The sequence below is a fragment of the Sander vitreus genome, chromosome 6 (genome assembly GCF_031162955.1).
Source record: "Sander vitreus isolate 19-12246 chromosome 6, sanVit1, whole genome shotgun sequence".
Lineage (NCBI taxonomy): Eukaryota > Metazoa > Chordata > Actinopteri > Perciformes > Percidae > Sander > Sander vitreus.
In genome coordinates this window covers 2,748,103-2,763,022 of record NC_135860.1, presented here as the reverse complement: position 1 = coordinate 2,763,022, position 14,920 = coordinate 2,748,103, and the positions used below count along the sequence as shown (strand labels likewise).

The 14,920-nt window shown below is 38.7% G+C and overlaps 1 protein-coding gene and 1 long non-coding RNA gene across 2 annotated transcripts in view; both read left to right on the top strand.

Moving 5' to 3' along the window:
• The first annotated feature begins 3,863 nt into the window (after positions 1-3,863).
• On the top strand, positions 3,864-6,111 carry LOC144518902 (uncharacterized). The gene is made up of 3 exons (XR_013502057.1): positions 3,864-3,975; positions 5,159-5,203; positions 5,941-6,111. It is a non-coding gene; the product is annotated as an uncharacterized LOC144518902 (long non-coding RNA).
• A 3,297-nt stretch (positions 6,112-9,408) lies between these two features.
• sh3bp5b (SH3-domain binding protein 5b (BTK-associated)) overlaps positions 9,409-14,920 on the top strand; it is a 40,629-nt gene continuing 35,117 nt past the window's right edge. The window contains exons 1-2 of the mRNA XM_078252087.1: positions 9,409-9,762; positions 10,526-10,588. Of these exons, the coding sequence (XP_078108213.1) occupies positions 9,682-9,762; positions 10,526-10,588 (144 nt within the window). The 5' untranslated portion in view covers positions 9,409-9,681. The remainder of the gene's footprint in view (positions 9,763-10,525; positions 10,589-14,920) is intronic.

Below are 14,920 nucleotides of genomic sequence, written 5' to 3'. Positions count from 1 at the left end.
CACACGGCTCTGCAGAGTCGTGCAATTTCGACTTTATGACTTTTCATAAACAGCTGAAGGAGCGCGGTGTACACAGCGCAAACCCTGTTGTGCGTCTGCTCTATTTCTGATACCGTACATTACCGGGCCGCCGCGGTAATATCAACATAGAGGAAACACTGACATCATCATGTTTGTTATCAGAATTCATTGTACTCCGTCATGTGAAGACGCTTGATATGAGTAAGGACAGGATTTCACTGGTTGCTCACAAGAGGAAAGAAGTCCAATGAGTTTTAAGCTAAGCAGGCAAAGTAGATGCTGAGTAAAACTTTGTAAAAATGTTGTCCTGCTAAACAGTTTGATGATATAGGCTAATTACTGGTATTTTTATATGGACATAGTTACACATTAAAACAAAAGAAATGAAGCAAGTGGACAGCGACACACATGTTGCCTACTATTGAGCATTTACAATACAATAATGAGTAAGTAAAGAAATGAATCAGTAAAGCTAAAATTGAGCAAACAAGCACACAAAGTGGCCATTATTATTTTAGTGTGTTGAATATGTTTTACAGTTTAACAGTGGTTGGATTGATCCTATAGTATAATACAACTGATTGGTCTCTCTACTCATCAAAACCAGGACAAATGAATTGGCTACATAATGACACGTGTCACATTGATCTCCTATTAAGAATAAATACCTGATGTTGGGACAAAGTTACGTGAATATCTCTTCTTTTTTTTACACAGGGCTAAGCAAACAAAGATCTTTTTTTCAAACAACTTTCTTAAACACGAAATTGAATGTTTTCTTGATTGACGTCTTCACAATTGTGCATTATATATGATAACTCACATTTAAGTGTCATTTTGTGATACACCACAAATAAAATTAATTCTGCAATATGGTATTGCGCTTTTGGCGGCAGATATCTCAACGGTTTGAAATAATAATGTTGACACTGCTTTTATTAAATCTAATATCTGTTATAAAATCCCGTGTCTTGCAACCTTGTCTTCCACTTCCCTGCCATATTGCCAGGTTGCTATGACCTCTGACCCGTTATTTTGTCGAACCCATCCATTGTGTTTCTACGGTCGAAACAATGAAGTAGAGCGAGAACTAACGTTGCTTTCAGTGTGCTGTAAGTTGCTCTGGACAGGTTGTTTCTGTAGCTAAATGAATAAACCGTCTGATGTGAATGTATTTAGGCATTGCTGAATCCTGAGCGGCTGCTCGTGAGCTGTCCCTGAAAAGAACAGCACGTCCCAGTTCCTTATCCTGCCGTCAGGAAGCAGAGAGGAAGTCAAAGAGACAGGGACAAAGAGGTCAGGTGCACAGCCTTGCATCAAGGTCTCCCTAATGAACGTCTGCCTCAACGCTGTTATGTAACAGCCTGAGCATTACACACCCTTATTAATGTACAATCTGTTGTACACATGGCATCTCATCTCCCACTATTAGCAATGACTACAATGTCTTCCATAACTTAAACGTCCCATAATATGCTCATTTTCTGGTTCATTCTTGTATTTTGGGTTTCCACGTGAACATGTTTACATGCTTTAATGTTTTAAAAAAGACTTTTTTTTTCTCATACTGCCTGTCTGAATATACCTGTTTTAGCGCCTGTCTCTTTAACACCCCCTCCCGAAAAATCCCAGTCTGCTCTGATTGGTCAGAGTTTTCTCTTTCACAACTCCGCTCTCTGCACCGTCATTGCAGCTGGGGAAGGACTTTAACTTTTACTTTTGTGGCACTTTAGATTAGATTGACTTTATTGATTCCAAATTGGGAAATGTCAGTGCTACAGCAGCAAAATCTATCTTTCTATTTGTACATAGTATAGTATAGTATCACTACTATTTGTTGACAAGAAGACATACTGTATGTCGAATATCGCCAGAGGGGAGCGTGGATGTGCTCAGTAACCTTCATGGAAATCTGTATTTTCTTGTGTAAAAGTGGAAATGTTGGCCTCATAGTCAAGCCAGAGGAATGGTCAACATGTCATTAAAACCATCAGGAATCATCAGGAATTTCCACAGCAAATGAATGGCAATCTGGCCAGTTGTTGTTATGAAATCTTGCTTGAATAAAGCAGATAATAATTTCAGATAGCCACAACTCAGTTTATAATTGTAACTGAATATGATGTAGAAGTATACATGCCAAATATTTGAAAGAAATATTCCTCATTTGTCATTTTTTAACTGGAGTATTCCCTTTGAGAACTGAAAGAAAGCACTGACTATCTAGGAAGATAAAGTCAGCTTTCTGTGTAACACTGAATGCCTGGGGTGAAATTCTTTTCTCCTCTACTATCAAATCTTGCAGGTTACTTTTCCCCCTCAACTATCCAGGGATTTAGCTGACACTCTTATCCAGAGCCACTTACAATGATTGCCTCAGGAGAGTATTTGCCTAAATACATTTAAACAGATACAATCTGCTCCTCTTCTGCTGTGAATACAAGCATTGTCTGACTGCTGTGTGCAACACTCAACACATTGTTAGCAGTCCACATTGAGTTACAGTTGCACTTTAGCCATTTAGCTGACACTCTTATCCAGAGTTACTCACAATGAGGGCAAGAGTACATTTCATTTCTTAGATCGCCAACATTTCAAGGCAGATATCAGTGTGAGGAGGCGAAACAAACAGAGAAGGGAGTGTCGGTACACAGGTAACGTTTTCTCCGAATTAGAAAGTGGGTCCTTTATCAGGACAAACCCCCCCCCCCTCCCCATATTTTCAGTGGTTATCAGGAATCTGCTGACAATGTCTCGTCCTGGCAAGTTCACATGAGGACTGGAGTTTTTATATTATTTCAAATATTTGGAAAAAAATATATATATATTTTTTAATTGTTATTTCTCCAGTACATCTTTTTTCATTTTAGTGTCAGTTTGGCTAATGTAAACTACTTTATAAGCTACTGGGTAGCTTAATATATAATTATTTTTCAATAACTAGTATTAGTTTATTGTTGATGAAGGTAAACTGAAGCTGTTATGTCCATCTATGATCTCTTCAAAACTGTCATTTTACTTTTGTGAGTTGCTGCCTTGATCTGTTTGTTTGTTTGTTAGTTTTGTTAGTTCCTACCTCTTTAAAACATCATATTCACAGAATAATGCAAACAATACCGATGGAGGCAGCGGTAGACCAGAAGTTCCCGTGTTCTGCAAGGTAATATAAATGTTTTTGTGAAAGGAGTCTGGTAGAAATAACATTTTCAGTTCCCCGTCGTAAAGGACTGTCTGACAGCAAAATAAAGCAGTGAATTTATTTTAAATATACTGTATAGGGGATACTTTGTTAGGAGGTCCTTTTTGAGCAAATGGAATCTGAACCCCTAAACTGAATCACTATTGTGTTTTATAAATCCTTTTTATCTTCAAACTTTATTATCCCGAAGGAAATCTGAAGCAGGCAACAGCAACGACAGAATAATTCCACACCACAAATGAAAACAAGGTACACCTGCCACATTGAATCAGAAAAAAAAAAAAAATCCTTTATACTTCTGATTCAAATATTTCAAAATGAAGATTTATGCAAGTCTTCATAATGTTCCCAGTAGCGTACGCCAAATATATTTTCCATACATCAATGTCAACTTACTTTCTGAAGACAGATCCTCCTGTCTGGAAGTAGCAATATATCATGTTGACAGCAAACGAATAGACGCGCGCACGCACGCACACACACACACACACACACACACACACACACACACACACACAGGTCAGTGAGCCAGGGTTGTGACCCAGGTTCAGGAACAGAGAGAGGACACTGCATTCTGTTTCTTCCTCTCTTTAAAGGGTTGGACGTTTCCTGTTATTTAGACAAATCACGCAGCAACCCGAGGTCACACAGAACCTGCTGACGTTACTCTGGCTATCCTTCAGGCTCTGCCGGGGCGTCGGTCGGTGGTCTTTTTCAGCAGGCATGCTGGGTTGCAGCCCTACAGGGAGAAGTAGGTAGGTGTGGCATGTGTCAGAACATCTGCGCTTTTACCTTCAGTGTTTTTTGTGAAGAGGCCTTTTAGAAGTTGCAATCAAGTCTTTTGCAGCTATTGGTATTGAGGGTATTAACCAACTGGCAGTCATGGCTCTGAATGGAATGTATATCTAAATTAAAATATTGTTTATTTCTCAATTAACAGTGCGTCAAACAAGCTTGGTTTAAATATTGTTAAGTACATGTCATGTATGTACAAATGATTTAGTTGATTGGCTGTATTATGTATCTAATTGGAGCGAGCATTGTTGTTTGCCCCCTGTTAGTTTTAGTGGTTATGACCTGCTTTTTTGTCTTCCAGTTTCAGCTCTTTCTGCTGTTGAAATCCCAGCATACAATGCAGCAAATGTCAAGTTTTCTAACATTGAAAACAGTATAAGTGAACAGAGAACAGTTTTTGCAGGCCAGCTACAAAACCTTCACTTTCACCTTTAGTTTTTATTCTGTGTCAGGTTTCAGTTTTATGCAACACACTTTTTTAATTTGCTCTTTATATTTTGTAGTATTTAGTCCATATTTCACCTGTTTATGTTCTATGTGCTTTTCGTGGATTGGTTGTCATGTGTTGGTTATTCTATGACAAAATAAAACCAAATCAAAGTGTCTTTCAGTATAATGAAAGATGAGGGAAACTTGGGTCATGGAAAGCATTAAGTAGTAGGTCTATCTTTAATTAAAGCAGCTTTCCTGATGATGATGATGATGATGATGATGAATATGTGTAATCCATTTCTCACTGAAACAGCATGTCCATCTTTGTCCTCAAGTGTTCAGCAGTAGAAAAGTTACTTGACTTTTTCTTTCTTTTCTTCCTCGACTGATTGTCTCTTCCTTGTAGTGTCTCAGCATTAAGAAAAGCTTTTGCTTTCTGTATGAGCGGCTCCATCAGCTTCGCTCCTTGATGTAAGCAGGCACATTGTGTTGGTTATGCGACCTGTGCAATGCCACCTCAGGGCTCTATTTTTTTTTTCAATCTGTGTGCTTTCAGTACTTTCTCCTCTGGTGAGCAGGAGGAATGAAAACAAAAGATGTGATGGGTGATGCCAGTATAAGATAGAAAGTGTGCAGAAACCCTGCATCCTTCTACATATCTGAAATATTTTGTGTGAGAGTGATAGGGATGTTTTGTGTTCCATTTCACAGCAGATGAAAGGTCGTCCTGAGGGCTCCAGTATATTCAGTTTGAAGGTAAGTTGTGTGTTCTCCATTGTTGTTAAATGCAGGGTGCATATTTCAATCGCTGTTCATACAGTCTCCAAATGTAGAATGAGAGGCAGAGCCTTCAGCTACCAGGTTCTTCTTCTGTGGAACCAGCTCCCAGTTTGGGTTCAGGAGACAGAGACCGTCTTCACATTTAAGAGCAGGCTTAGAACTCTACTCTTTGATAAATCTTATAGTTAGGGCTGGCTCAGATTTGCCTTGGACCAGCCCTTAGTTATGCTGCTATACTGTAGGTTTAGACTGCTGGGGGACTTCCTATGACACACTGACCTCCTCTCTCCATCCTCTCTCTCTCTCCATCAAAGTGCATTTATGTTCCATTATTGCATGTTAGAGACAGTCCTCCCACCCAAAATCGCCCATATAAGTCATTTGTTTAAGCAGCAATTACCACTCACTTAGCTTCTTCCCAGGAGTTATGGGGATTTCTCATCTCACTGGTGTCCCATGGATCGTGGTTGCACCTGGATCGTGGTTGCACCTGGATCGTGGTTGTGCCTTGTGCCAGGGTCCTGCTTGACGTCCACTGCTATATGATATTATTAGTTATATTTCTATTAACATTACTCATTTTATTACTACTATCATTCTTATATCCTCTGCTACTATTATTATAAGTCGTATTTCCATTGTTTTAATAAGTATGAGTGTTAATAATTATTGCTGTGCTTCTCTGTGTCTCTTCCTCTCTCTGGTCTCTCAAGCCAACCGGATTGAGGCAGATGGCCGTCCCCCTAGAGCTGTCTGGTCAAGGTTTCTACCCATTAAAGGGGAGTCTTTGCTGGCCTCTGTTGCTTATAGGGGAATCATTGGGTCTCCGTATAGGTCTAACCCTGCTCTATATGAAAAGTGTCCTGAGATATCTTCTGTTATGATTTAACGCTATATTAATAAAATGTGTGGTGTCATGCAGAGAGTTTCAATTTTATGTGGCAAGATTTTGGAGTAATGCATCCTTTATGTTAAATCCACAGACCTTGTTATGAAGTTTTCAACGAATTGCATGATGGATGTGGGATGTGGATGATTTTTGTAGACAAAAACGGCAAAATATATTCACAGTTTTATAAAACAGGACAGGGAGTGGTGTTTACAAGCCTAACATCTGTCTGGGGAAAACAGCAGAGTTCACTGGGTGCCCTCATTTGAGAGGAAGCGCCATCTCTTACATCTAAGCATTTTGAGGCCAACAGACAAGCTTTTGTTGAACTGCAAATTATTCTGGGAAACTATTTTAACAACATTCCCTAATGCCTAAATTAGGACATTAACAGAGTCAAGAAAGAAAAGTCTTGTTATGAATTTAATTTATACAACTGAATTGGTGTTTGATGAAACTAACACTACACACTCATAAGCTAATCAAATATTGTATCCATTTAGCATTAAATCAAAGTCTCTGCTAATTTAAAGCACAGAATGGTGTGCAGTATGCTTCATATCTAACATACATTTAAAAAAAGCATATCATTAAATCATTGTCTATAATTATATTACATGTTGTTTCTCAGTCTGGTTTCCAACTAAATACAATTACCTTCATATGTAACTTTGTTGATGAGTGCTTCTAGAAACCGTTCTGGCAGTATGTCTTGCATCATAACAACATATGATCTATTAGTGAGTCTGAGAGAAATAATTAGTTTCCCAGAACAGTAAGTTTTGAGGAATTTATCTTTCTGGCACATGTTGTGCAGAAATGTGTGCCCCAGTGCATGTTGACACATGCACAAGACAAAATGAACACATCCAATCTTAAATCATGGTTTTGCCATTTTATAAAGATAGCATAATAAATCGGGATATAGAAAATTGGAAATTTATTTGAGGCCAATCCACGTAATCCATCGCATTCATTAAAATCCTGCAAATCCAACATAACCTTGAAGCAGCCCTGCTAATTAAAAAAAAAAAAAGCTTTATTGACATGCTATTGAATAAAGAATACAAAAGACAGCAAGAGCTTGACATATGAATTACAACAAAGGAAAAGCAGCAAATCCTCACATTCGTCAAACTGGAACTATCAATTGTTTTTGCATTAAAAATGACTTAAACGATTATTTAATAAAAGAAGCTGTGAATTCATTTTCTGATGTCAATCAACTAATTGAGTAATCAACTTATTATTTCAGCTGTACTTGCATAAGCTGTTGGGTAGTTTAATTATAAGAAAACATCATATTTTACAAACTCTTAGTAAAGTAGCTAGTGACTAAAGCTTTCAAATAATTGTGGTGAAGTCTGTGGTGCCCTTCCAGTGGACAAAACACAATGCAGTGCCATAAAGGCTGCCCTACATGCCAGAAAATTAGTAGTATTAAATAGTTATACTTATATATATATATATATATATATATATATATATATATATATATATATAAGTATATATATATATATATATATATAAGTATAACTATTTAATACTACTAATTTTCTGGCATGTAGGGCCATATATATATGTATATATAATAAAACCATAAATGCATCACAACTTTCTCTGTGCTGGTGCCCCACTACATGCAGGTTGTGTCCTTTTTTATTTTATTTTCCCCTGACCCTCATACAGTGTGAGTACGCCCTTAGAGTAGACGTAAAATGTGGCTTAAAAAGAAATGACTCAAGTAAAGTACAAGTACCTCAAATTGTCTACTTAGGTACAGTACTTGTCTAAATGTGTAGCATGTATGGTTACAGTTGAAAACAAAATCAGCCAGTTATATCAATTAATATTCCAAATTGGTTTCACCACTATAGAGAGGCAAAGTCCCTCCCCTTCTGGTGGACCGCCATGGGATCATAATTCAGAAAAATATGAACCGTAGTGAACAGGGAAAGACAAATTATTTTTTGATCTCATTTGAATTGAGCCATGGATTACAAATATGATGTTCGTCTGTTGTTCGTTTAAAAGATAGTTTTTCAAGTCATTCTCTCTGCTGATAAAACTCGACTGGATAAAACCAAGGGGGCAAGCAAGCGACCACAAAACGTAGCTCCTATGGAGACATTTTGATGCTAACAAGCACTCAACCGCCGTTAGCATTCCATTGACTGCCATTCATTTTGATGTCACTTTGACAGCGAATAACTTTACATCTGAAGCGTTTAAAGACTCTATTTGTCCATTGTTTATTTCTAAAGAAACACGACAATGTATAAAAGGCTCATTACCTTGTACCTCACGTTATGGCTCCGTAGCAGACATTTTTGTAAAAATAGGCTAACGATTGTGTCATAACCACACGACTTACTGTCGCATAGTAGAGAAATTACCGTATAGTTCAGGAGCTCGCAGGCAGTTTTGTCTCACATTAGCTGTTAAAGTTGAATTACTAATGTTAACTAGCATTTTAGTTAGCAATAATTAGCCTGTGCCTATGTTACCTCCTTACATATACTTACGCTCTCCGTCTCTGCAATATTCAGAATGATTGAGATTTCTTTTGGCACAGCTACCAGAAGACTTCCAACTTTCAGACAGGTTGCTCACGTCACATTTACGTCGTCTCTCTCAGTTGGAGGCTGCGCAGTAACGCTCAGCCATCACCGGAAAAGTGCTTCTAATATCCTTCACTGGTCTCCGTCCAGAGCAACGGGATCTGTTGGTCCAGTTTATATACTGTCTATGAACACCGCTAACGTTAATCTAGCTAGCTAGCAAGCAAGCCGAGCGTCAATCAAGGAGACGTAAATTGTGGGAGAGAGATGTAGTTCACTGAGCGGCTTTAACAAACTAAGACTTTCTTCAGTTGAAAAAATATATTTGAAATTGACGAACACCACATTTGTAATCCATGGCTCAATTCAAACGGGATCAAAAAATAATTTGTCTCTCCCCGTTCACTATTGTTCATATTTATTTATTTTTTTTGACAAAATGCAGAGAATCAGGTAAACAGTTATAGCATATGAACATCAAGTGTACAAACTTATAACAATAAAAAAACATACAAAACAATAAAAAACAATGAAATAACAGATATATATATATATATATATATATATATATATATATAAAAAAGGTGAGATATTGTTTCAATATTCTGTTTACAAAATGTTTCACTATTGTTCATATTTTGTCCCATGAGGTCCACCGGAAAGGGAGGGACTTCGCCTCTCTACAGCCTCTCAGAAGGGGGCGTTCCCGGGCTGAAGCACAGCTCTGGACATTTCAACACCGGGCTCAGTGTCAGTGTGGAGGGAGAGAGCTGAGCGGGGATAGACGCTGTTGCTCGGCTCCTGGTGGATACAAGCAGAGATGTTCCTCTTCGAAAAACACTTCTTTTAAAATAAATTAAAACTAGAGACATAAAGTAAGGCTTGTGAATCCGACGTGTGGTGACCCGGCTGAGACAGCCGAGTCTGTGGTCTCTGTGAGTCCCGTAGTATAACGTCTCTTTGTTTGGTTTGTTAACGATATACATCTTCCCTTCACCTTCAACATGGATAATTCAGAGAAGGAGCTCAGGACGGACGACGACGAGGCTGAATATGAAGACGAGGAAGTGGACCCCAGAGTCCAGGTAACTAATCTTTACATCCGTAGTATTAATTAGAGCTATTTTTTTCTTTCCCACCGGTACAGTTTCATTGTAGTTCAGCCTTGTCTGTCTCCACACCGCTGTAGTTAGCTAACAGCACAGAGAACAAGTCTTAGCACGATGCAGCTTCTGCATGTTCTGACTGTTTCTTGTTTCAGATATAAGGAAACTGTAACGTTAATGTTATGTCTAAAATAACCCCTACCTTTGTGACCGTTTGCTGTTGATGTGATGTGAAGATTCTGGTTAATCTGAAAGTGATGCAAATGACAGCCAATCCACTCCATGCTGATGTAATTCATTAAAAAAAAAGAGTTAAGTGTAGTCTCAGTATGTAGCTAGGGCCACGGCAACATCTGGTTTCATGTTAACTTTCATAAAAATTATGCCAATGAGTTCCTTGCAGTGAGGTAAACACAGGCTATTAAATATTGTAAAAAAAAAAAAAGAGAGTCATGGTATCACTGGCACTGTATCAAGAGAGAGAATCAGTCGCATCAGTCCTTCATTTTAAAAGATGAATTGGTTATTTAATGTTAATCCACAGCTTCATTTGTTTTATTCTTAAAGAACATGCAAACTTCAGACACTTGCCTTAGTTGAATATGAATATATTTAAATTCCATTGTGTCCTGTGTTCCGCTTAAATCATTCCAGATGTTGCTGGTTCCCCCTCCAATACTTCTACATATTATATTACATCCCTTTCTGTTGCTTCACCTCTCTGTGGTTCCCTCTTTTTCAGGGCGAGCTGGAGAAACTCAACCAGTCCACCGACGACATCAACAGATGTGAGACGGAGCTGGAGGTCGGTCTGTTGAGACACACACACACACACACACACACACACACACACAGCCGTGTGCATTGACTGTTAATGCGGGTTATCTGTGTGATTGAGCTGTGTGTTCGTTACCGATTTGATTGATGGAGCATGTAATCAAGCACATGGAACCACCGTCAGCAGATATGCTGCTCTGACAGTGTTGACTGACAGCCTGTCAGAAAGTGTTGTTTTCAAGGTGTTGCTGTGTGCAGATACAGCAGTTTTTCTGAGTTACAGCTGGACCTTTGCTCTGTCTCCAGGCCAAACTGTTTGTGAAAGTTCACATTATGTTCAGTGTCAGCAGGTTTAAACATCCAAAGAGTTGGCCTCTATCTAGTCTTGCGAGTCACAGTGAAATATTGTCTTATTGTAAACTAATTTGGCCATTTAAAGCAACTTTACTGACGGCTGTTTATTCAGAAGCAACTTGCGGTGACCTAGACAGTTACTTGGGCCATCAAGTTCAGTTTAACATGACTGGTCTTTGACTCCCATTAAAAGCCAGTAAAATCTGATGGCTTACTTTAATGCAGGTCAGCAGTCTTGTGTGAAGCTTTACAGAGGTGAAAGTCCAAAGTCGTGTCATGCTCCACAGTTTTGAGAACTGTGCGTGGTGTCAATCAGGCATCTGAGCGGTGGAAGTGAACAGACTTCATTAGTTTGTCTAGTCTCGCATTGCCAGACCTTCCTCCACAGCTCTGCGGAGGAACGCCTGACTAGTCCACACAGCATTCTGGGATGGGAGAAAAAAATACTCTGGTTTATTGGCATTTCTTTAAACCAATCACAATCGTCATGGGCGGCGCTAAGTGCCGGACAGAGCAACGGCGCCTCTGCAAAATAGCCTCAGGAAGGAACTAGTTTTGCTGGAACGTGTGTATGTTCAAAGGTTGTTTTAAGTCGTGCAACAGAAAACTCAGATTGGACAGATTAAAATTCCTACGCAAAGAAAGCGGAAGGTAACGGACATCCGGCCGAAAAGGGTGACAACTGGCGGAATTTCCGGCGGCACCGTAGCAATCCCGGAAGTGGAACGTCATGGATATAGTCTAGTTTATGTCTGTACAGGGTTTTACAAGGTGAGAACGTGATTGTCACTCTGACAAACCGGATTGTAGTTGACTCGAGACCTTCGACATTTTTGTCATAATCTGGTTCCGTCGTGTGGTTCCTCCAAGAATTTGCTCTAATACTACTTCCATATCTAACAACAAAGGTTGTCGCGAACCCAGAACTTTAAACTTTGATACAACAATAGTATACAAAAAACGATACTCGATAACTCTTTTGATGCGCGGCAACAATAAAAATAAAAGTCCTAGGCACTCAAACTAGGATGGTTTTGATTAATACAGTTCAATTTTATTGATAGGGTCAAATCATATCAGAAGTTATCTCAGGACACTTTATAGATAGAGTAGGTCTAGACCACACTCTATAATTTACAGAGACCGAATCTCCCAAAACGGAGAAAATGTCACTACACCAACCCATTTTTAATGTTGATAGTGAATTGTTGTGATTTTGTTTTTCCTACCTTGTAGGCCGACACATTCTATATGATAATATTGTTTTTATTATTATTTCTGTTTTTTCTCTAATGGTGCTTCACTTGTTCTGTTGCTGGAGAGAATTGGATCCGGACCGTTGGTTGGTTTCGAGTACAGAGTCTCACCAATCTTTATCTCCTTAGTTGTGTTTTTTTTTTTTGGTGATCCGTTAGGTCAGTTTAACCTCTTTCTATTCCTGTAGATACCCGGCCAAGTGCCTGATGCTGACACTGTGTCGATTGTTAAAGCTTGACCGATTTTTACAGTTCTGGTCTTTCTTTATGGCTTCACAAGCTCCAAAATCAAGTCAAGTTGTTTTTATGTCCCAACAAAGACGGCTGCTGTTCAGGACTGTGACCATCTACTGTCAGATGGGGGACAGGCTATCAAACGGTCACGGCACAGTCCAACCAAGCGTCACCCACCTGATGTTTTCTAGGACTTTTTACAGATGACCGATTCAGTGTTAAGGATCTGGACAAGATAACTAAGAACTAATATAAAGGACGTCGAACAACACCACCAAGAAATGCTCCTGGAAAAAAGGCCTTGGTTCTGCACCTAAAGGATTTGTTTCTAAATCTAAATAAACAACGGGAACAAATCGACAAAAACAATTCTTAGAAATGGAAATCAACTGCATTTCTGTTCTTCAGAGCTGAAACAATTAGACTTTTTTATTAGTGGACAGAAAATTACCCGACCACAACATTTTGGTAGTTGATGAATTGTTTGAGTCATTTTCTTGAGGCACAAAGGGCAAAAAAAAAATCACTCGTTCCAGCTTCTTGAAATGTTCTTAAATGTGAAAATTTTCCAGTTTTTTGGGCCTTCTTTATGAATGAACTAAATATCTCTGGATTTAAGACTTGAGCGGTTGTAGTGTCTTGATTAAGGACGACGCTTGTAACCCCGGCGCCTTGAACCCAGATGTTCCTGTTAAAGTCTAGTGTCTCTGTTTGCTTATCAGCTACCCACATAAACATACAACGAGCTTACAACAAAGATCGTTCATATTTCCTCTTTTTCCACTCTGACAGCGCTCGCTGTAGTTTAGTTCACAGATTGAAATCGCCAGCAGCAGCATTAGTGTGAGATCATCATATGATTTGAGCCCAAAGAGGCTTTTGTTTTGAAGCATTCATACTGCCGATCAGAGGAGATGAGGGAGAGTAAAAATGAACGGATAATAATATTAATAATCAGAAGTTCAGTGATGTGAAGATGCAGATGCACTTTTAATAGCAGTGAAGTGCATGACATGACACCTCAGGGCACTAATGCGTTGACAAGGTGAAGTGCGTCACAGTGTGAGCGTCTGTGGCCTTAGTGGAAGACTCTGCACTGCAGTCTGCATTCACATCAGTATAACCACAGACAGTGAGATACAGAGAGGGGGAGAGGACAAAGATATGTCTGTTATAATTCATTTATATAAGACATCCTTCTCATAATTGTTGGCTGTGTAGCTTTATAACCTGTGTTACATTTCACGTGTTCTTTACAGTGCAGTCTGTCAGTATCTGGACAGTTTTGTGTCTGGATTAAAATGAAAGAATGACGTTGAGATCAAACTGCCTACTTTCAGCTAAACTGTATGGGCGTTTACGTCCACATTCGGCAGACTGTGTGGAAACTGTGACCTTTTCTTTTTATAGACAGTCACCAAGGGTGAAAAGGGTCATGATTCCTTCCTTCCTTCCCTTAACGTGAAAGTCACTGCAGAGCCAAAACAACGTTACAGTTTCTTCTTTTGTGTCTGTGAGGTAGTTTGTGGGTCTTAGTGGTGAAACGGTTGGTTGATCGATTTAGTTAGGTAATCAACAGAGAATTAATCAACATTTATTTGAATAAGATAAATATACAGTCATGTGAACAAATTAGGACACCCATGCTAAAGTTGACTAAAAAGAGGAATAAAAAAAATCATCTTTTGGAAATTGATCTTAATGCCTTAATTAAAAAAAATGAGGAAAAATCCAATCTTTAAGGACACCAATTCTCTGTGTGAATGAATAATGTATCGTAAATAAATAAATGTTCTTCCTTAAAATACAGGGGGCATAAGTAAGTACACCCCTATGTTAAATTCCCATAGAGGAAGGCAGATGTTTATTTTTAAAGGCCAGTTATTTCATGGATCCAGGATACTATGATTCTGATAAAGTTCCCTTGGCCTTTGGAATTAAAATAGCCCCCCCACATCATCACATAGCCTTCACCATACCTAGAGATTGGCATGGGGTACTTTCCATAAAACCATCTCTCAATGCAAATCAAACCAGCTATTAGGCTAACTGAAATAAAACCATGCAAATGAAATGCAGTTCTTTGAAAGCTGGACAAAGGAACTTGAGGACAAATTTTTTTTTATTAAGTCCAATGGAAGCTCTGTAGATGTGGCTGATGAAAAATCCAGCAGTCTTTATTTCGTTTTTTTCTTGTCTTGATAGGCTCTAGGTTGCAGCCTGTTGTTGCCCTGATGAAAGACTAATTTGATTTGCCAGTAAGTGGGTTTTGGCAGAGGTCTCCAGTACGATGAATAAGGATGAGCTTTCTTTTGGGGACTTTGGCATCAAGTGTCATGAGTTTCCTTTTATTTGCCTAGTCTTTAAAGTTCAACAAATTAATTCAGAAACTGTGTTTTTGATATGTTGAAATTGAATTCAGCCTTTGATCCAAATCCAAAGTGGATTAATTGTTTTCATGCACAAGTCACAGTAATTTCACCTTCAGAGATGTTTTATTTACAGGGAGAGAAAAA